Source organism: Ipomoea nil, unplaced genomic scaffold, assembly GCF_001879475.1.
Source record: "Ipomoea nil cultivar Tokyo-kokei standard unplaced genomic scaffold, Asagao_1.1 scaffold0382, whole genome shotgun sequence".
Lineage (NCBI taxonomy): Eukaryota > Viridiplantae > Streptophyta > Magnoliopsida > Solanales > Convolvulaceae > Ipomoea > Ipomoea nil.
In genome coordinates, this window is record NW_017616810.1 from 908,615 (window position 1) to 930,391 (window position 21,777).

The 21,777-nt window shown below is 36.0% G+C and overlaps 4 protein-coding genes across 4 annotated transcripts; all 4 read left to right on the forward strand.

Moving 5' to 3' along the window:
• The first annotated feature begins 958 nt into the window (after positions 1–958).
• Positions 959–5,655, forward strand: LOC109171968 (65-kDa microtubule-associated protein 6-like). The gene is made up of 12 exons (XM_019321085.1): positions 959–1,724; positions 2,176–2,379; positions 2,571–2,828; positions 2,940–3,155; positions 3,240–3,395; positions 3,479–3,638; positions 3,723–3,874; positions 3,967–4,054; positions 4,136–4,209; positions 4,296–4,370; positions 4,453–4,805; positions 5,286–5,655. Exons 1-11 carry the CDS (start codon positions 1,656–1,658, stop codon positions 4,786–4,788), a joined length of 1,788 nt encoding a protein of 595 aa, XP_019176630.1. The 5' UTR covers positions 959–1,655; the 3' UTR covers positions 4,789–4,805; positions 5,286–5,655.
• Positions 5,656–9,233: 3,578 nt separating this feature from the next.
• LOC109171970 lies at positions 9,234–10,964 on the forward strand. Its single transcript, XM_019321087.1, has 2 exons — positions 9,234–9,558; positions 10,179–10,964. The coding sequence occupies exons 1-2, from the start codon at positions 9,337–9,339 to the stop codon at positions 10,428–10,430; spliced, it is 474 nt and encodes a 157-aa protein (XP_019176632.1). The 5' UTR covers positions 9,234–9,336; the 3' UTR covers positions 10,431–10,964.
• A 2,849-nt stretch (positions 10,965–13,813) lies between these two features.
• Positions 13,814–15,385, forward strand: LOC109171969 (putative clathrin assembly protein At1g25240). Its single transcript, XM_019321086.1, has 3 exons — positions 13,814–14,503; positions 14,586–15,218; positions 15,267–15,385. The coding sequence occupies exons 1-3, from the start codon at positions 14,039–14,041 to the stop codon at positions 15,363–15,365; spliced, it is 1,197 nt and encodes a 398-aa protein (XP_019176631.1). The 5' UTR covers positions 13,814–14,038; the 3' UTR covers positions 15,366–15,385.
• A 3,257-nt stretch (positions 15,386–18,642) lies between these two features.
• On the forward strand, positions 18,643–20,499 carry LOC109171912 (protein BASIC PENTACYSTEINE2-like). The gene is made up of 3 exons (XM_019321004.1): positions 18,643–18,677; positions 18,717–18,736; positions 19,380–20,499. The coding sequence occupies exon 3, from the start codon at positions 19,386–19,388 to the stop codon at positions 20,232–20,234; it is 849 nt and encodes a 282-aa protein (XP_019176549.1). The 5' UTR covers positions 18,643–18,677; positions 18,717–18,736; positions 19,380–19,385; the 3' UTR covers positions 20,235–20,499.
• Positions 20,500–21,777: the final 1,278 nt, after the last annotated feature.

Here is a 21,777-nt window from a genome sequence, read left to right on the forward strand (position 1 = left end):
TTTTTAATTAACAATTTTATTGTCTACAATTTTGTGGATTATTTAAAGATATTGTTTTAGCAAACTTAGCAAGCCACAAACATCATTGGAAGTGTTATTGGAGGATAAGGATGCTAATAATGCAAGAAATAATAAGAGTTCACTTCACTACCATCCAAGAGACAAACCTAACCTAATAAGGTCTTCCACTCAAAACTTTAAAATATGGAAAATTCTATTCTTAGGAATATGTCATTCCCATTGGTCGCAGTACAATAATGTCGTGCTAACGTTTTGTTACGTGTTGAGATCTTTACACTTAATTAATGTAGTGGTTACGGTTTATCATTTTGTGATACATAACGTATATGTATTTTCTTTTCCTATAAAAGGTTGAATCCCCAACATTAAGGATTCTCACATCCCAACTCGACAGAGTATTTAAGATGATGTAAATTACAATAACTCAATGACTCAGTAGACATAGTCAAATGCATGTGCGTACAATATAATAACAATGCTTAGGCAGCTTAATAATAACTAATTCTATAATCGATTCAATTAAAGTTCTATTGCCGCCTTTAATACCTAAGACCATTTTCTCGAACTTGACGGTTTTCTCTATTTTGAGGCAAACTCCTAACGGACTTGATTTATATTTGTTTATTTTAATTTACGAAAAAACTCACAACTGCTACTTCAATGTGTGCTCGGGGTGAAGCTCGTCTGGTAACCTTAACCAGCAAATGACCACAAAGAAATAACAAGCTTAATTGTCCATAGTTTATGTGCTCAAATTTTGTAATTATCAAATCAACTTATTTGAATAACTTGGAATTAAGTATTGTGCATTGTAGAATCTGTCTCTGTAAAAGAACTGTACTATAACCATTAAATAACTAACGTAATCAAATCTATCAGTAAAGAATTTCTACCATAAATTATTGAATTCATAAAAGGAAATAAAATGTTCTTGCTGGATTCTAGCAAGAAATGGAGAAAGCGTATTATGTGATGCAGTAAAATACACACTTTCTACTCTCTCTCTCTCTCTCTCTCTTTCAAAGCATTCCCTGCTGTTGAAGCGTCGCTACTGACTGAGAGACGACTCGCCAGCCATGCCAACCACCGCAGAAAGCCGTGTTAACGTGCGCAGATCCGTGTGCATTGGCGCATTTTAGCCTCCAAGAAAAGAAATAGCCGCACTATTACTCCCTTTCCTTCTTCCCATGTACTTGTCTTTTCTCGTACCAAATTTCCCACTTCTTGAATTTCATTGCTGTTGCTGAAAACAACACCACCAAGGCACCAACCATAAATAACCACACAAAAAAAGGGCAAAAAAAAAAAAGAATTTTTTTTGGGGGGGTAGTTTATGGAATTGTAGGTACGATTCTGCGTGTGGGGAAGCTTCAGATCTGTCAGGAAAATGGAAATGGAGAAGGACATATACAGCCAGTGGTGGTTCTGTTTTTTTGCTGAAACTCTTTGATTTTTGAGTTTAATGATTGAAGAAGTCATAAAAGAGCCTGCTTTCTGTCTCTTTCTTCTTCTTCTCCTGTTTTCTCTTTTAGCTCTATAATTGAAAGGGAAATAGAATAAAAAAAGAATTCTTTCCTCAAACCATTCATTCATCTTCTTCTTTGTTGAATATTGTGTGTGAAAAAGAGAGAAAAATGCTGGCAATTGGGAGCCATTGTAGCAGTACAAGTACTACTTACAATACTTTGCTGAGAGAACTCCAGGTCTTCACTCTCTTTTTTTCTCTTTTACATCTTTACTTTTCATTGCCCTTTCTCTTTGATCTTAAAAAGGTGTTTTTTAGAACTTCCTTTATATGTTTCCAGCTTTTTAGGTAAAATTCAGCACTGATATTTCTTGAATTTTGTTGTTTTCTTGCTTCAATTTCTTCTAGTGTTTGGAGAATTTCTTGAGTTGACTGTACTTGCTTCATTTTTCATAAAATTTGTGCCATTCTGTCTGAATACAATGGGGTTTGATTTGCTTGGTTTAGAACTGAGAATAGGGTCTCTCTTTTGGCCTTAGTTAATACTTAGTAAGTTCCAATTTGCCTCTTTTTTTCTTTTATTGTTTGCCTGTTTGGACTATAAATGTGAGAATTCATGCTGGCTTGGCTTTTAGGGAATAAACACATATGTTGTTGTCTAATATGAATACAATACTGTGGTGTGGCAGCAAATATGGACCGACATTGGCGAGAGTGAGGGTGAAAAACACCGAATGTTGTTGGAACTAGACCGGGAGTGTTTAAAGGTTTACCAAAGAAAGGTTGATGAGTCTGCCAACACGAAAGCTCGCCTTCACCAATCTATTGCAGCCAAGGAAGCCGAGCTTGCAACGCTCATGGCTGCTCTTGGTGAACGCCAAATTAATTCACCGGTATCATACTTCCCCTGAAATAATTGTTCGGAATTTGTTTTCTTGAATCCATGAACCGTTTTGTTTCAAAATGTTTTTAGTCATGTCTTGTTCCATGATAAATATGCTAAAGTTGTTTGCTTGGTGGTGTAATATGTTTTCTTTTTACTCGTTGGGGAATACCAATATGTTTGTGGATTTAACAAGTACAGTTAGAGAAGAGGGTGATGCCATTAAAGGAGCAACTGGCATCAATTACGCCACTAGTAGAGGATTTAAAACTCGAGAAAGAAGAAAGACTGAAGCAGTTTACGGATGTAAAGACACAAATTGAGAAGATAAGTAGTGAAATTTCGGGGTATGGCAAAGTTATCACCGCTATGAGTTCCTTAAATCTGGAAGAAAATGACTTGTCATTGAGGAAGCTCTCGGAGTACCAAACTCATCTCCGTTCCCTGCAAAATGAGAAGGTATGCGTTTAAGTAAAAATGCTTTCTTTTTACCATTTATTTAGCAGAAATTTCCCATCTTTTTGAGGCCTCTGTAAAATAACTACTTGATGGAACTTTGTTCTTCCTCAGTCTCAGCGTGTCCAAAAGATTCTAGAGTTCGTAAACGAGGTTCATTCTTTGTGTGCTGTTCTCGGGGTGGATTTTGGCAAAACTGTAAGCGAAGTGCATCCGAGTTTGCAAGAGACGGGAGTGGGACAGTCTATGAATATCAGCGATAGCACGTTGCAAGGCTTAAATCAGGTTATCCTCAGATTAAAAACGGAAAGAAAAGTTCGTTTCCAGAAGGTACAGTTCAGTTCCCCTCTGATGCTTCTTTTGCTTTCCAATTAATTATTCGGTGGATCCATAATTGCATTATCACTGGTGCAGCTGAAGGATGTTTCCGCTTCACTATTTGAACTCTGGAATTTGATGGACACGACGAGAGAAGAGAAGTTTAGCTTTTTGAGGGTCACTTCCATTCTGGGCTCTCCTGAATCTGAGATCTTTGAGCACGATGCTCTTTCATTGGAGATCATTCAACAGGTTCGGACTATAAATATATAGAGACAATTTTTTTAGGATAAGAGTAAAAGGGCTGGATTTACTATTTTGTTTTGCTCGAATAGGTATCATCAGAAGTTGAGAGGCTGACTAAATTAAAAGCTAGCAGAATGAAAGAATTGGTGATGAAAAAGCGGTCCGAGCTGGAGGATATATGCTCTAAAACGCATATTGAACCTGATCCAAGCACCGCTGCTGATAAATCTTCTGCATTGATAGACTCTGGTAGGATTCCTCGTTTTGGAGCTATGATTCTCAAGACTTCCAAAAGCTAATCGATTAGTTTCTTATATTTTTCTGTATATACAGGTCTGGTGGATCCTTGCGAACTCTTGACAAACATTGAAGCACAGATAAACAAAGCAAAAGATGAAGCTTTGAGCCGAAAGGATATTATGAATAGGATTGAGCGATGGCTTTCTGCTTGTGAGGAGGAAAACTGGCTTGAAGGTTTTAGCCTAGTAAGCCACACTCGAAAGATTCAATTTTTTTTTATTACAAGAAAGGATCATGTCGATTTTGCAAATGTTTGAATAGTGTTTTTTAATGTTAGAATCAAAGCCATTATAGCGGTGGAAGAGGAGCTCACATAAACTTAAAACGAGCAGAACGCGCTCGAATTCTTGTAAATAAGATTCCAGGTAATTTACCCACCCTGGCATTCCCGTTAGGGCTATCCTTTTCGAGCTGGCTGGCTAATAAGCTGTTGTTCTTATATCCAGGGATGGTCGAGAATCTGATTAGCAAGACGCTATCTTGGGAAAAAGAGAAGAAAAAGTTGTTTCTTTATGATGGGGTGAGTTCTTTTGCTGCTACAAATTGCTTGATCGTCTTTTGCATTTACCTCTAATCTGAATGCACTCACCTTCGTTTTACCTATAGGCACGATTGGTGTCAATATTGGAGGATTACAAAGTGGCCCGACAACAGAAAGAGGAGGAAAAGAGGCGTGCTCGGGTAATTCTGATTGTCAATATTAAAAACACACTTTTATAGAGGTTTTAGACTAAAAATCTGAGTTATCCCGATGGCTTTGCAGGATCAAAAGAAACTCCAGAATATGCAACTTGCAGAAAAGGAATCAATCTATGGGTCTAGACCAAGCCCGAGAAGAAGCACGAGCTTTAAGAGTGTCAGTGAATATCATTCTAATGGAAATGGATCTGTAACCCCCTCGCCACGCAGGAAATCGGTTGGTGGCCCAAATTCAGATCTTTTGACACCCCGTTCCTATTCTGGGCATCAAAACGGGTATTTCAAGGGAACGAGAAGGCTTTCAACTGGCCCTCTGAATTTCGTGGCTATTGCAAAAGAAGATATCATGTCATTTTCTTCTGTTTGTGGTTCTGATCCCGAGTCTCCGCCTAAAGCCTGAATATGGAATCTGAACCGGTATGATGTTTTTCTGTACATATTTCAACTAAAATCTGTGATACAGTTAAACATCGCTAAAGCACAACGGGGATGCTAGTTGGATCGAGTTCCAACCTTAAATAGAATGTAGTTGATAAGAATTAGTTTTTAAGTAGATTTTGCCCCTTTGCTAATGTGGCTTGTACTTGAGTTCTCGTATATTTCTAAATTCAAAGCCAAAGTAATAATGCTCCATTCCCTTAAACGTTTTTTTTCATTTTAAAACCAAATATTCTATTTCCTTAGCTAGCTGCAACGGGTTTTCCTTTAAAAAACAAGATAACCTGTTTAAGGTGGTCTGAACATTTACCTTAAACACTCAAAATGAGACCCCCTTACTGCATTGCACTATTCGGTTGAATAATGGATACAAAACGTGAGTTCCCTATAGTTGTTCTCTTTGTATGACTGCAATTTATCGAGGTTATCCTCACTTTGCTGCAAATGTTGTCCTTGCAGGGAGGCGCCTGATATATTCTTTCCTACGGGAACAACTTTCTACGGGGGAAGGAGTGACCAAAACTTGTGAATATAACGAAAGGGTATGTATGTATGTATGTATGTACACTAGTGCAAGCAACTTTCGTTCGGTTATTTTGGTAGTTGAAGCAATGAGATGATGTAGTGGGCGGTTATTTTGGTGTTCATATATTAGTGAGAACTCAGAAGTGAACATTGAAAGAGTTGATAGAAGATTGGTGACAGTATTGTATTAAGAGTTTGGTGTGTTCATTTGTGTGTACATAGTACGGTGTTACGTTGTTGCTTTGACTTCATTTAGGTTTTGTTGTTTTGTTTGAGTTGTATGGTCTTAGGATTAGGGTTTGTATATTTTTGTGTCTTGCTTTTTATTTTTTGACGGTAAATTAATGACACTTCTTATAGACCTTTAAAAAATGGCACTTCTTATGGTGTTGCTCCATAAATGTTACAATGAAACATTTACCAAACATGGGACTAGGTTGCCCTTTTTTCCATTATAGCTTCATGGTGTAACATTTATCCCCTATAATAAGACTCTTGGTCTCATGTTGCAATCATGCAATAGTCTTGTCCACAAATGGTGAAATTCTCTTGCCTCCCAGGACTGCATAGGATAGTAGAGGGTGAATTATGGTGACTTAACGGCCCGTTGAACCATTAGATAGGAGTGCAATTGTCATATTATGTTGTGCAATCGTGTGCACCATGCATGATGCACACGGTTGCGACTGACGCCGTTTCACTATGGTGGAGTAACGGTGCCGTTAGTGGCACTGTTTAACTCCACCAATCAATTTTTTTTTTTTTAAACTCCAATCGACGGGGTTTCTATTATTTTTGGTGTGGATATATAGTTCACTAATTCTGGATATATAGTTCATTAATATAATTCTGGATACATAGTTCACTAATTTTGGATATATAGTTTATTAATTCTGGATATATAGTTCACTAATTCTGAATTTATAGTTCATTAATTCTGAATATATAGTCCATTCATTCTGAATACACAGACGCAGCAAACTGCCATAAGCCAAAACAGAGTACCAGTAACCGGTGTAGATATATAGTTCACTAATTCTGGATATATAGTTAAGTAATTCTGGATATATAGTTCATTAATTTTGGATATATAGCATATCATAATACTGTTAACGACAATCGGTAATGATTTTTTTTAAAGTCGAACGCGTCGTTTTTAATCAAAACGACACTGTTTTTGCAACCATGTGCACCATGCATGGTGCACACGATTGCACGACATAATTTGCCATAGGAGGGCTGGAGGGCTAGTGCCTATGGTGTGGGGATTACAATTTTATTCTGCCCCACATGCCACAGATACTCACTCAAATCCACCCCGCATGGATCGAGTTTTTTTGGTTGATAGTGGGTGGTGGGTCTTAAAAAATAAAATTTACAGTGAATCAGGTTGGATTCGAATTTTATGCCTTGTCATGGTTGAAAGGAAAGATGTGAAGATAATGTGCTCCTTGAGTCTAACTACTCCAATGTGGTGTACGTGTTCAACAACTTCTTAGATTATTCTTTCGATGGCTTAATTAATTTTGAGTGTAGAACTGTTATCTCTTTTTTTAATAACATTTGTGTTTGTTTTGTTATAAGATCAGCGAATTCGATTGCTCACCGACTAGCCCGAATTTTAGATTCCCATGCTGGTCGGGGTTTGTGGAATCATAGCCCACCGCCCCATATTATGAATTGTATTTTTGGTTAATAATATTTGAGTTTTTTTGGTTTTCGAAAAGTTATAATATTTAGCATTCATATATATTAAGTCGAATATATTGACGCCAATGAACATGTTTTTTTTTTTTTTAATGAACATTGTATTATTTGTTCAAACATACTTTCTCAACCTAATGAAGCACAAAGACACCTCCACTGAGGCCGATCTCATGATCTCCCACATGAGAGAAGTCACTATATGCCATCTGAGCACAATGTGCTTGACGATGCCAATGAACATAAAATAAAGACTAAACATAAAATTTATTACCCCGAGTATTTGGAAATACGGGCTATATATGTCATTACGTGACAAAATTTATATAACAAGAGTTTACTTTAATCTCAGCCAAAAAGTTACTACGTACTATATAAAATTCAATAAAAAATGTAACTTGGGATAGGTTATACGAACAGCATCCGAAAAGCTAGCTTGTATGTTGAAACTTGAGGGACTAAATTTCTACTGCTTTATGAAAATATGATGAATAAAGAGATACACTTAATTGGCTGAACATTTCTTTTCTTTTTATAAACAAATAGAAAAGTTATTAAAGATTTTGATTCAAATGAAAGTAGTTTAAGTCCTTATATTCATGGGTATGTAGACACCCAAGAGAGTTGTTTTCGGATGGGGCCCAATTGAGATTTTGATAGATCAGAGTTGTTCTTGGGTAGAGACCAGTAAAATTCTTAAAGGGTCAAATTCAGCACTCATCATCTCGAAAATGTGTTGCGGTAAAAAGAAATAAAAATGCACGGTCCCAACAAGTCTAGCATCTGGTGGCTGGGTGACAGTATAAAGAAATAAAATTACTTATTCACTAGTAGATATAACTTTTGGCCTAATAATAAGAGCTTGATTATAACAATTGTCGACTGAAACTCAGTTAATTAATTAGTTGAATTTTGGTCGGTATAGTTTGTAAAAATAGATAAATAAATACAAAGGTGGATAATCCATATCGAGGTGGACAAATTAACATCTTTACAGCTTAACCTCTTGAAATCCAAGAAAAGACAAAAAGCAAAATATTGGCGTGCATTTTCAAACAAAACGGCTCTTTTTTCCTAACATGCAAAAGTAAAAGATGGTGAAATCTCTCCTTTTTCACATGCTGTGCAGCATATGTTGCCCCACCAGGGTTTAAAGATTGTAACATCAATGGAGAAATTGGGAATCTTTCCTTTCACTGTTGCTTCTTTGATCCCACCATGCCTCCCTATATCTTTATTATTCTTTTTAGAATTTAGATTTCTCAGCTTTACCATACTATATATCCGAGATCCCATATAAAATTGTACAATTATGCACACAAAAACTCAAACTTAACCATTAATGTTCATGATATGAATCGAATTGAAACATCACCACCCCACTGTTGGAAACCTGTCTTAGATGAGATTTCTCATTTACTAGATTTTAGACTCTTCTTTTTCACTAAATATACAACATCTCAAACAATTGAAAGACCATATTTTAAAAGGAAAAAAAAAAAAAAAAAAAAAAAAAACCATGGCATACCTGTTACCAACTCCAAATGGATGGTCATAAGTTTGAAGTGCGATGACATCCCGGTTATCACTCCAAATGGATGGGCATAGGTTCGAAGTCTGATGGCATTCCCGTGGTGAGGATTTAGATTCTTTGAGCTGAAAATATTTGAGAAAGTATAAAACAGATATTGTCTTGTAAATAATCACGAGTATTTCAAAAAAAAAAAAAAAAAAAAAAAAAAAAAACAAACAAAACAAAACAAAACAGGAGCCCTACATTACCTAATTAGTAACAATTAAAGCTAAGGTTGTACATATAATTTTTCTTTTTATTAATTTATGGGTATATGTTAGGATGAAATAAAATTGTATTATTATTAGTACACACCTAAAATGAATCCTCTCCATCATAAAGTTTGTCCTGAAGCCAATAGTAGCACAACTTTTGGCCACTCTTGGAGGCTTTTATATATGTACCTCTCTCACACAAAAAATGCAAGATGTCATTTCCTTGTCCTTTGTCTTCCCAAGAACATTGTGTAAGATACCTCCCCCTATGAATGTGTCCCTCCACTTTAATTTGTGAATATAATATATATCACCTATATATATATATATATATATATATATATATATATATATATATATATATATATATATATATATATGTAACCTTCAATTCCATTACATTATTGTTTCATATATGTCCTAATGCTATATGAGAGGTAGTGTTCTATCTACAATATAATAATAATGTCCTATCTAGCTTAGTATAGGAAGTATGGGAAAAGAAAGCATGATTGGGTTGAGAGACACAAGTATAGAGAAGAGACTGAAAGGCATAGTGGCTATGGAGTTTGAGGTAGAAAGTAATAATGGAGATGATGGAAGCTTGATGAGTAGTGAAGCCACCACCTTCTGGCCGGTTCAACACCCCACTGAACCATTGGAAGAAGACCGCCCCATCATCTGCCCAATGCCATACTCTTCTTCTGTCTTGAAGGTATGTCTTCTTCATTCTATTCATGCTAGCTAAAACATTGCATCCCCTATCCCGAGAGTTCCCACCTGTCTTGAAACCTCAGTGAACGAGGAAAATTGTAAGATGTGTTTTGAAAATCTATAGATTCTTTCAGAGTGCTTCTACCTGTCATGGAGCCTCAGTTAGAAAGGTAAATTGTGAAATATGTTTCGATGATATATAAATTTCTTACCGTGTTACTATCTATCATGCAATGGAGCCTCGATTAGGGGAGGTAAATTGCCAAACATGCATGTTTTGGTGATCTATAAATTGCTTAAAAATATTTTGTTACTGTCAACAAAGTTTATGGGTAAATTACAGTGATTTAGTGACTCATTAGGTGGGAGTACCAGTGTCACCCACACCATGACTGTCCTGACTCGATCTTATGTCATTGCTCACAGTCGACTACCCAAAAATCATTTTAGCTGTTTGTATAGATAAGTATCTTTAAATTTATTAACCAATTAAGTTGTATATCTTGGGCAAATTCTACTCATCCTAGATGCATGTTAGACTACTTAGTTTTTATCTGCATAACTTGGACTTTTTTGACATGATTAGCTAGCCTAATTAAGCTAAAATGTGGTATTGTACAGAACAATGGGCTGCAAGAAGGGAGGTTTTCGGCGGACATTATGAGGAAGAGATCAGATTACTCGGCACCGCCGCGGAAGAGCGGAGGAATCTTGGAGGTGACGATGGAGCCGCCGATCCGAGCGGTGCGCAAGCGGCACCACCCGCTCGGGCCCGAGTACCGCGGCGGCGTAGCCGGGCCGGTGCGGAGGGTGCCGCCGCAAAACGCAACCATGTCTCAAGTGCTTCACCAATTCAACCACTTCAAATCTTGACAAGACAGACAGTCAAGCAAATAATAACGCCAATTAAGAAATGCAAATTAATTAAAGATCATATCCCCGGCATCATCATCGCTCCATCTAATCAGCTCCGATCCCTACTGTTTTTGCATCGATTGTCGCAGCAATAACTTTGTCAGATAATGTTTGGTTTACCTGCCCAGAGAATGCATAGGTCATAGACTCATAGGTGTGGGACTGTGGGGTCGTCTGGCCGGGCAGAAAATTAAAGTTACATACGTTGTTGGGTAGACTGGGAAATAAGGTTTCATCATCATCATCATCATCACAGTATGTTGTACGTACGTTATCACTGTGAATTGGTCGTCTGGTCTGCACGACATTCTAGTCGGACGATAAGATTCTAGGAAACCGTACTCGAGGGTATGTACTGAGTAAATTCTCGTCGTCTTATAATCAGATGTTTTTTTTTATTGAATGGTGTTATTATGATGAGTTGGGTCCTGTCAGTAATATCTTTCATTTCCTGGATGCAAGATGTATAATGTGATACTCATTTTCATTATATTCTCAACTCCTTCCTGCTCGTGTTATATATATGTCAGTTATATTATTAGAACGATGCCTCATATATAGTCTTAGGACTACAAAATTTTCCTTTCTATGTTCTTTGCCACTTCTTGGAAGAAAAGCGAGATTAAACATGTTAAAACAATAATAGTTCTCAGGGGTGGATCTAGCTCCTCCGTATCTGATCTCTAGGGAAAATATAACAGTAGTTAAAAGAAGTACTATTTGTAATATAATGAAGGGAAAATAACATTTTTTTGTCAATACATTTATACATGCATGAAACAACAATTTTATTCTCTCAATTATTAATGTAAGCATTACTGAGTATTGACCCTATAATTTTTTATAAGGTGGTGACTTTGGTCCCTTGTTAACATTGACAATTAAAGACCTTCACCATTACTTATAGTATATGTGTGAAACTTGTTAGTTAATACTTAATATATGGACAAAATTGTATTTCAAGAACCCTCCAGTTAAAGTTTATGTTAACATGTTGAAGAACCAAAATCATTATGTCATTAAAAGAATGATGACCAAAGTTGTCACATGATAAAAATTAGATGATCAATAATAATGCTCATGTCAATAATATGGGTAATTAAATCACTATTTTGTATAAATATAACAACATAAAATGTAATAGAGCTAGTAGCATTCAAAAAAAAAAAAAACAACATAAAATGTTATTTTTTTTAGTAATATAATGAATATTTATTTTGATGAGAACAAATTAATTAAACACTATAATGAACATTATATTATATTATTGTGACAACCATGAATATATTATTGTTTGTTTTATGGCTTAGGGCAGTTAGACGGCAGGCCAACACTACTGTAAAATACTAAGGGGGGTGTATTCAATCATGATTTTCATAGAGTTTTAAAGACTTTTATAAACTTTAAAAGTTTGGAGGTATTCAATTCAAACTTTTAGAGAGTCTTTAAAAGTCAGGCGGTATTCAATCAAGATTTTTAAAGAGTCTTTAAAAGTCGTGTGGTATTCGATTAAGACTTTTAAAGAGTCTTTAAAAGTCATGTGGTATTCAAAAAGTTATGAACTTTTGTAGACTTTTTAATTTAAAGACTTTTATAGACTTTTGTAGACTTTTCCTTCACAAATATAAATAGTTGAAATCCAACCATCAACCCCAAGATTTCAAATTTTCTTTCTAACAACTTTGAATGTTTTCTCTCTCTATTTAAACTCTATTTTTTCTCCCTATTTAAACTCTATAAACCTATCTAAATTCAATAAAAGTATTTTTTTCTTCATTATCTTATATTTTCCTCACACCTAAACTCTACCAATTTTTCTCTCTTATAAACTTTAGAACTTTTTCTAAAAATTCGAAATAATATTATTTTTACTTCATTATTGCTTGTTTACATTGGTTTTTTATTTTTTTTTCTATGAATTTTTATCCCTAACTTTCTCTAATTCTCCCTAAATACATGAACAAAGCAAATTTTTCATCGTCAAATTTTATTAGTATATGTTTCGTAATATTCATATAAATACTTATATATTTTGATTTTTATTATTTTATGTTTATATTCGTAATATATATTTTTCCTTTTTTGTTTTCAACAACAGGTTACTACGTATAGTGAATTACTGTTCGCAACAACAAGTTGGAGTTGCAAACAGTAGCACCTTGTTGTTGTTTGTAGTCTCAAATTGCTATTGTAAATAATAGTTCTTTGTGTGATGCCTAGCAACATATCAAGGATAATTTTATATATATTATTAATATTAGATTTTTATTTTTTATCTTATGCAACTTGTAATTATGTTTTTAAATATTTTATTTGATCAAGTATTTTATTATGAATTTTATTGTTCAATATTATTACGAATTTCTAATGAAATATTTTTTTTTTTTGTTGATGTTTATTAATAATATATATAAGTAATTAGCATATAAGTCTCAGCATACTATGGATAAAAATAATAATGTTGAGAATGTTGATGTGGGTGAAGAACTATATAATAAGAAGAATTTTATGATATATTATAAATATTTTGTAAGAAAATTATAAAAGATAAGAATCAAAATCATTGAAAGTTTGTAAGGATGTATTCAATTTAGAATTTCATTGAGTTTTGTAGACTTTTTAAAATAAAAAGTTGATAAAAGTCTATGAATGTTTTTTATATAAACTTTTATAGAGTCTTATAAAGTTTTAAAAAGTTTTGAACGACTCTATGAAAGTCAATCAAAGTTTATTAAAATCTATCATTTTAAAAGTCATTAAAACTCTACAAAAGTCATGATTGAATACACCCCCCTAAGTAAAAATTGGGAGAGAGATCGAACAGAGTAATAGTGCTTGTTTTGAATTCAAAACCCTTTACAATGTGATCACGGGGTATTTATACAAGAAATATGAACCTTAAAGAATGTGAGAAAGAAGAAAATTAACTAATTTATACTTAACAAAACTTCTAAAACTGCTGGAGTATTTTCCTAATATGAAAAAGAAAGATCCCCGCATTTAACGGAAAGAATCTCTGCCAAATTTTTGACCATAACCATTGAGCTCTGCACTCAGTCGGGATCCAACCGACGGCCTAAACTAGTCGAACGAACAAGCTGACCGACGGGCTATAAACAAGTGGCAAGCGAGAGCTAGGCTACTGAGACCCCTTTACCTCCAATTCTCCAAGTGTTAGACCACACTTTTCTGACTGCCTAGGGACACACCTGACTGGGTACCCTACTAGGGGTATACATCAATTATATTCAAATATTATGAATGTATGTATATAATTACCAGGACACCTATTGTGATACCAAATATTATATTATATTATATGGGTATATCCATTGTATTGGTAAACCAATACAAACCTCCAACAAATATGAGGCTAAAAATAAAATGTTGTGTGCTTTGAAAAATTGTTCCATAAATTTATATATATTTGCGCGCGCCGGCTCCGGCACAAATTAGCCCCTCCGTTGTAAAAATTGATCGCCGGAGCCGGAGGTGTTCTTCCGGAATCACGGAGGAGATCATCGGAAAAACCGGAAAGAGGCGAAGGGGCACCGTACCCATAATAAATGGGGAAGCTATGGAACAGAGCCGCCGGGGCTTTGAAGGACCAAAAAAGCATAGTAGTGGCGAGGCTGGGCAGGCGGACGGCGCTGCGGAGACCGGATGTGGAGGCGGTGGTGATCCGGGCCACCAACCACGACGAATCGTGCGTGGATTGCGAGAGCGTTGAGAAATTGTACAGGATGATCCGGCTGTCCCCCAACCATTTTAGGCCCTTGATTTGGGCGATTTCCCGGCGGATGGATAAGACTGGGAGTTGGGTGGTGGCGCTTAAAGGCTTGATGCTCGTGCACGGCGTCTTCAGCTCCCGGATCCCCGCCGTCCGGAAGATCGGACGCCTCCCCTTCAATTTCTCCGATTTCAAGGACCGCCATTCCCGTTCGTGGATCACCCGGGGACACAACCACTTCATCCGCGCTTATTTCGCCTTCCTGGATCACAAATCCGCAATCCTCTTCATCGATCACAAGGTAATTAGGGTTCATAATTTCCCCAATTTTCAGATTTCATTTTACAAATTGAATGGTGATATAATCGATCATATATATATAGGAACAAACACCACGGTTGTCGTCTTCATCTTCATCTTCATCGTCGTCCCTAATGCAAACCCTGGAGTTGCTGCAAAAGCTGCAAGACGTACTGGACATGACGCTGAAGATCCGCCCAAATTCCGCGGACGCCGTCACCGTGCCCGGCCTCATCGCCGACGCTATGGACTGCATGGTGGTGGAGATTTTCGACATCCACAACCGATTATGCACCGGAATTGTGAATATCCTGCCGAGAATTTTCGAGGCCAGCAAGGCGGAGGCTGAGGCGGCGCTAAAAATCGCCGCTAGGGTAAGACTCCAAAGCCAGGAGCTCAACGACTACTATGATTTGTGCAATGAACTCGGCCTCACCAACGTTTCAAAACTTCCAATTCCTACAATAACTGATAAAATCAGCAAAGAACAAATCCAAGAGCTTGAAGACATAACCAACGGCGCCGGCGGCGTAATTCCGGTGGTCTACGGCGATTCTTCACCCCATCATCACAAGGCCGCGGCAAAGGAATTGGAACAACCATCATTATTGCTTCCCCCTGCATCTACCATAGCTCAACAAAACGTCGTGGCGAAGGAGACGACTACTCGCAATAATTCCACAATAATCACCCATCAATGGGAAACGTTCGAAGAACACAATAATAATAATAATAATAATAATAATAATAATAATAATGATGTTGTAATTAATCCTGCTGCTTATTATGCACCGCCTCTTTTACCACTTAACAACAATTTGCATCTTCAACATCAACATTTCCCAGATCTCATAACTTTTTAGTATAGTAGTACGTGTTCCTTCAAGCTCATTATTTTTCATTTTCATGGTGTCTCGTATAACGGTACGCTATTTTATTTATTTTATACAGGAAATTATAAAATTTAAAATTGGGCATAATTCGTTGGTTGTACTTTTTCGTTTTGTTGAGAAAAATAAAATTAAAAATAGATGTACAACAATTTAAAATGAAAAAGCTCTTCATTTTTGAAGTAAAAACTTTGATTTATGGGAAAATATGTAATGGGACTCGATAGTAAATTGGTCTAACATCATTACCCATCAATTGTTATACCATGGACCAGGGTTCATATTGCATTGTGAATCCTTATTCAAAAATTATGTACCTTCCGTTAACACATTCTTACCTACATATAAACATAACTTATAATTTAGGTACAAAATGTGTCAATTATAGATACAAAATCTAAGAACAAATAATTTGATAATTGCTAACTATCAACTGCAAGTACAAAATGTGTCAACTATAGATACAGAATGTGAAAGTTATTTTTGGATCAAGGTCTACAATGCAAGGTAGACCTTAGTCCATAGTATAATTTGCCGACTAAGTAAGCTTGAAAGTAAGTCATTAATTTTCCTATTCATGACGTACAAATTAAAGCATATGTGGACTTTTCAAACTAAGAGCATCCTCGATAGTGAGGTTTTTGAAGTAATTTTTGCAGATGTGATTATGAGAGAGAAGAGAAAAGGAAAAAAATAAATAGAAGTTTGACAACAAAAAATAAATTAAATATAAATCAACCTATTTACGCGCCCGCTGGGCACGTAATTTGGCCACCACGCGAGACCAAGTTGCCTTTTCATTTCCACGCGGGACCCACCATTGCCTACCAAAAACCTCTTCTCCTGCAAGCACTTCATTTCTTCTCTCTCCTCACCCCGGCCCCTCTCTTCCACATCAGCCATTCTACCTCAAAAACCTCACCAAGATTCACTAATGTGGATGCCCTAAGTATACATCTGCTTTGGTCCTTGCAATGCTCAGCTAACAATCCTAACATAGTACACAAGTTTCTGGTTCGTGGCATCATTCTCTCTTACTAGCATGGACCAAGTTGGTCATACACTACCGAAGTATACATAGAATGATCATCTCTTTATTGGTTTTAATAGTACAACTGTTGAGGCTAAATATGTCTTCAACTCCTTGAATGCGCTTTGAGACTCTGGACCCCATTGAGAATTGGTCTTCTTTAACGTGCGGAAGAATGGGATGACCTTTTTGGCTCACCTAGACAAGGATACCAATTACCATGTTAATTGTTATATGTCCTTCATCACTCTTGAGTCTTGCATCTTTATTATTGCCTTGACTTTCTCAAGTCTAGTTCGATCCCCCAATGTCATCTCTATTCTTAAGAATTTCCCAGTTTGAAGGCAAATGTACACGTCTTTGGATTTAGCCTTAGGTTTTGATAACTTCAAAGCAATTGGCTAGATCAATAGGATGGGAATCCCAACCTCTATTTTTGGCAAGCATATTGCCCATGTAAGCTTACATGGTTTTTCCGAGCATATCACTGAATAACCAATTGACCATTGTCTAGTACGTTTTCCTCGCATTTCATAATCCAAAAGGCATTACCTGGTAACAAAAAAAAAAAAAAAATCTTTTCAATTTGGTAAAAGCATTTGTAGTCTCATCTTCCTCTGCTATGAAGATCTAGTGGTAGCTCTTAAAGGCATCCATGAAACTTTAGATCTCACACCCAGCGGTCTCAATGACCATCTAGTCTATGCTCGGGAGGGCATATAGGTCCATGGAACGAGCCTTGTTGATGTTTGTGTAGTCAACCGTCAACACACATCCTCCAAGTCGAATGCTTAGTGCCAGGCCAAGACTACGTTAGCTAACCAATTTGATGGATAATGATGTTTTAATTATAAGCATAGATTGTACTAATTTTTTTTATGCGAAAGTATTAATATACAATACAGGGAATAATAATGTATAATATGATTTTAAAAAATATGAATATTTTTAAAATATTTGAATATAACAATGAGTTATAACATTTTATTTTTCAAAAAAATGATTTTGTTTTAAAAAAATATTAGTTGGCCTGTGATCGGCATAGATTGAGCCCGCAAAGCCCACCTCCTCGTGGGCCAAAAAAGTTCAAACCTAACTCACCCCATAGTGAGGCTGGCGGTAGGACATGTTCGCGGACCTCAACTCACTTTAAAATCTCTATTCACTTATTCCGGATGAGAGAATCTTTTTTTCCCAAATAAAATAGAGGTTGGGATTCCCATCCTACTGGTCTAGCCAATTGCTTTGAAGTTATCAAAACTTGAGGCTAAATCTGAAGACGTATATATATTTCGCCAGAGGATCAATGGACTTATGAACGAACGATTGGAGTTGGAACTTTAAGGAGTTGTTGGGCGGTGAAGAGTTGCGGAAGAGGATGACTAAACAATTGCATGACGCTGCTCGGCCTCTAGGCTACCACCAGTAACCCAATTGCACATGACACACTACCAATAAAAACAAAGAGGATAAGTACGGAAGATGAAGAAAATGACAATGTTACCCAAAAGAGAATTAAGAAGACTTAGAGAAATTTAAACTAAAAGTAATATTTATTTAGACTAGCGTTATTACAATGTTGCAAATATGTAGTTTAGTGACAATTATAATCAATCTTTCATATACTGATATTATCTTGCATTTTTAATTGTTTATGCATGAATGTCTTTTATATAATCTTACATTGATATACTTTGAATTACATATTTAAAAATAATCATTGGGCATTATCCACTTGCGCATGCACTAAAAAATTAGTAAAATAATAAAGATAAAGATGGAAAAAAAGGGTTAGGAAGCTACTAGTTTATTTTTGAAACATTACCCGAACTTATAATAATTTATTAGTAACTTAAAATAAGTTATAAGCTCCTGAATAAACTCTGTCAAAAGGGTCATAGTCATCACAAATTATAAATTTTAAAAAAATAAATTTTAAACATTTAAAATATAAATTGTATATTTTTGAACTTGGGTCTGTCTTTCAAGATGGATTCGGTCCACATAATAATTTGTCCTTATGCAAGTATTGGGCCGAATCTAGTAATGTAATGATTTTAACATGGAGTTAAATATTTTCTTTAAATAAATCAATGAGAGTATATATATTTCCTTTTTCTATATAAAAAATAATTTAATAGTTGAAAATATTTAATAGTTGAAAATATAGTTTCCGGAGACAGACAAGATTTTAAGGGGTCGATCTCTTTCTTAGGTTTCTCTCTCATCTCTCTGTCTGTCTCTCTCCTGGGTTTCTCTCTCCTCTCTCTTCCCCGAAGGGCAAAAAAAAACCCTAAGGAGCTGTTTGCCACAGGTAAGTTCTCTCTCTCTCTCTCCCTCTCCCTCTCATAAAAAATATGGACCTTTCCTCTTTCTCTCTTTTTCCATAAGTTGATTTGGTTTTTTATTTTATTTTTTTCGGGTCTCTAGTTTAAAGCTGCCTTGCTTGTCATTCATATACACGAATCTGGCTGATTCCGCTATTCTTTTATCTAGATCTATTGTTTTTTTACCAGATCCGTGTTCAAAAGAACTGGAGATTGTAAATTCTTCATTGGAAAATTAGTTGTTAATGTTTAATTTGGTGATTTTTTCAAGGCGGTTTTGAAGTTTTAATTTTTAGTTCACTCCTTTTCGCCTGGTGATTTGTTTGCATCTTGATCGGTGTGGGTTTGATAAAATTGTGATCTGATATGCAATGCCGATGATGGGTCTTTGCAAGTTGGGTGGTTCATTTTTGGTTGCTGATTTTGGTTTGGGTGTTTTAATTTGTTTAACCAAGAGTTTAATTCTAGGGTTTGAATGTGAAAATTGGTATAGTTCTATTGTATTTCCTCTGCTGGCTTTCATGATTTACTGTGTTGTGAAATGAAAATGGTGCAATGGTTAAGGTTGATTGGCAGAGTTTTTAGTAAGGAGTTAATGTAATGGTATTTGTTTTCCTTGAACTGCTGTAGCTCTCAATGGATGATGATGGGTTGAACATGAGGAACTGGGGTTATTATGAACCTTCCCATAAGGGGCCTCTTGGTTTGCAGCTGATGCCTTCAATGGTTGATCGAGACACTAGGACTTTCTTCTCTGGGCGCGAGAATACTTCCATGATGGCGACCAATGGTCTTTTTCATTCCCGGGAATCAGTTGTTTCTCAGGCGTCGCTAACGCATATAGACTACATTAGAGATGGTTGGATAAACCACAGGGACAAATTCCTGCATATGTTTCCTGGGAACCCTTATGGTGGTGGTGTAATGGCTGACCCTTCTGGAACTCAATCGTCTATGCAAATGCTACAGACTGATTCAACTAAGGAGGAAGTTGGTACTGTGGAGGATCCAAGTGTTGGTAAGGATAGTTGCCCTTCAAAGAAGAGGCCGGGTGCTGCAGCCTCATCACCGAAAGCAAAGAAGCCAAAGAAAGGTCCGTCTGCACCGAAGAAAAATGACAACCCTCCTGCTCAACGGGCAAAACCAGCAAAGAAGAGTATAGATGTTGTAATAAGTGGAATTGATATGGATATATCGAGCATCCCAACTCCCGTTTGTACCTGCACCGGGACACCTCAACAGTGTTACCGTTGGGGATGTGGAGGCTGGCAGTCAGCATGTTGCACCACAACTATATCGATGTACCCCTTGCCTATGAATAACAAAAGGCGGGGAGCCAGGATTGCTGGTAGGAAGATGAGTCAAGGTGCATTTAAAAAGGTTTTGGAGAAGCTTGCTTCTGAAGGCTATAATTTTTCTGACCCAATCGATCTAAGGACTTACTGGGCTAAGCATGGTACTAACAAATTCGTGACAATCAGGTAAAACTCGCATCAATGGTATCAGTTCTTGACAGTCATTGCCATGCTCTCTGTTTTTTGTTGTATATACTTCGATGGCCATGGCCAAGGCCAAGATTTAATTTGTACTTTCTAGTCCATTTTACAGCGATTATACTTATGACTTTGACATTTGAGATTAAACTTCTCTTCTGTTTCTTTAATGGCCATTAATGTTTCTTGGCCACATAAAGTAGCAGTCATGACTCATGAATATTTCTCTTTTATTTATTAGATTATTTTTGCACCAAGCCCTGCCATCTCTTATCACCATTACTATAATGCTGTTATGTATCTTGTTTGCTGCATACTATCATTGTAGGTTTTGATGGTCTAATATGGTATTAGAGTAACTGCCTCCCGAGCAATCGTATGGCCTAGAAATTGAGTTCATGTTTTATGTTTATATTGTTCTTCTACAGTATTTCTACTAGCAAACTGTATCAAATCTGATCAATGACTATTTGATAGGAAACTTCATAATATTGTGCTAGAAGATAAAACTTGCCTATTATATGCATATGAAAGTGTAGTCTGTGGACTAAGATTCTAAACATTGATGCATGATTAAGTTTAGTCCTAATTTGGAACAAGTAATTTGGATTCTAGTGTTACCCTTTTTCCCTTTCCCCTTTTAGAAGCTTTTTTACATTATTCGTTTCTTTACATTGTTAACTTGCATTCTGTTCATACATACTTTCTCAACTTGTTGAAGCACAAAGAGTCAACACTGCCCCTCCACTGAGCACAAGGTGCTTGGCAACTAGTGGCATTAGTACATTTTGCTTTTCATACCCATCGACTATTGACATAAGTCTTTCCTCTTGTCATCATAATCAACATCTGTATCACGAATTTGCTCCATTATTGTCTACTGCCATTTGTGCCAAATTGCACTTTGGACCCTTAGCTACTGTTGACATCACAAGCTTTTACTTCTGTAGTTCTGTCAACTTATCTACACTTTCATATATGTATATACTACTCCTGTAATATCTACAGTGTCTGGATTTTTGTATAAGAATCTCGATTCACTTTGTAATATTCATACCCGAATCTTGATTCACTTTGTAATATGCATACCTGAATCTCGATTCACTTTGTAAATGCATATGCCCTTAGTGGTTAGTTTACTGTGGTTGCACAGTGCCGCATCTTGGAATGAATCCAGATCTTTAAGTGATGTATGCTTTCATGTTTTTAGTTTTCTGTTGATGGAACAGTTGAACTGAACTCTACAGAAGCTTTGAATTGATCATATTATGTATGAGCACTGTACATCTTCATGAGATTGTGTGAATCTTCTTGTCTGAACAGATATATCCATTTATACTAGTGGTGATCTTACCAAATAGAACTATGTTATAATTGATTGTAGTGGGTATTATTGGTATCATTCTTGACAATATTCGATACAAAAGTATATCATACATGGTTGTATTTGATAATTAACATTCTAAATTTTCTCTACAATTATAATCGTTTTAAACTAAAAACTTGAACTTTTAGAAGAGGTTAATAAGTGACCC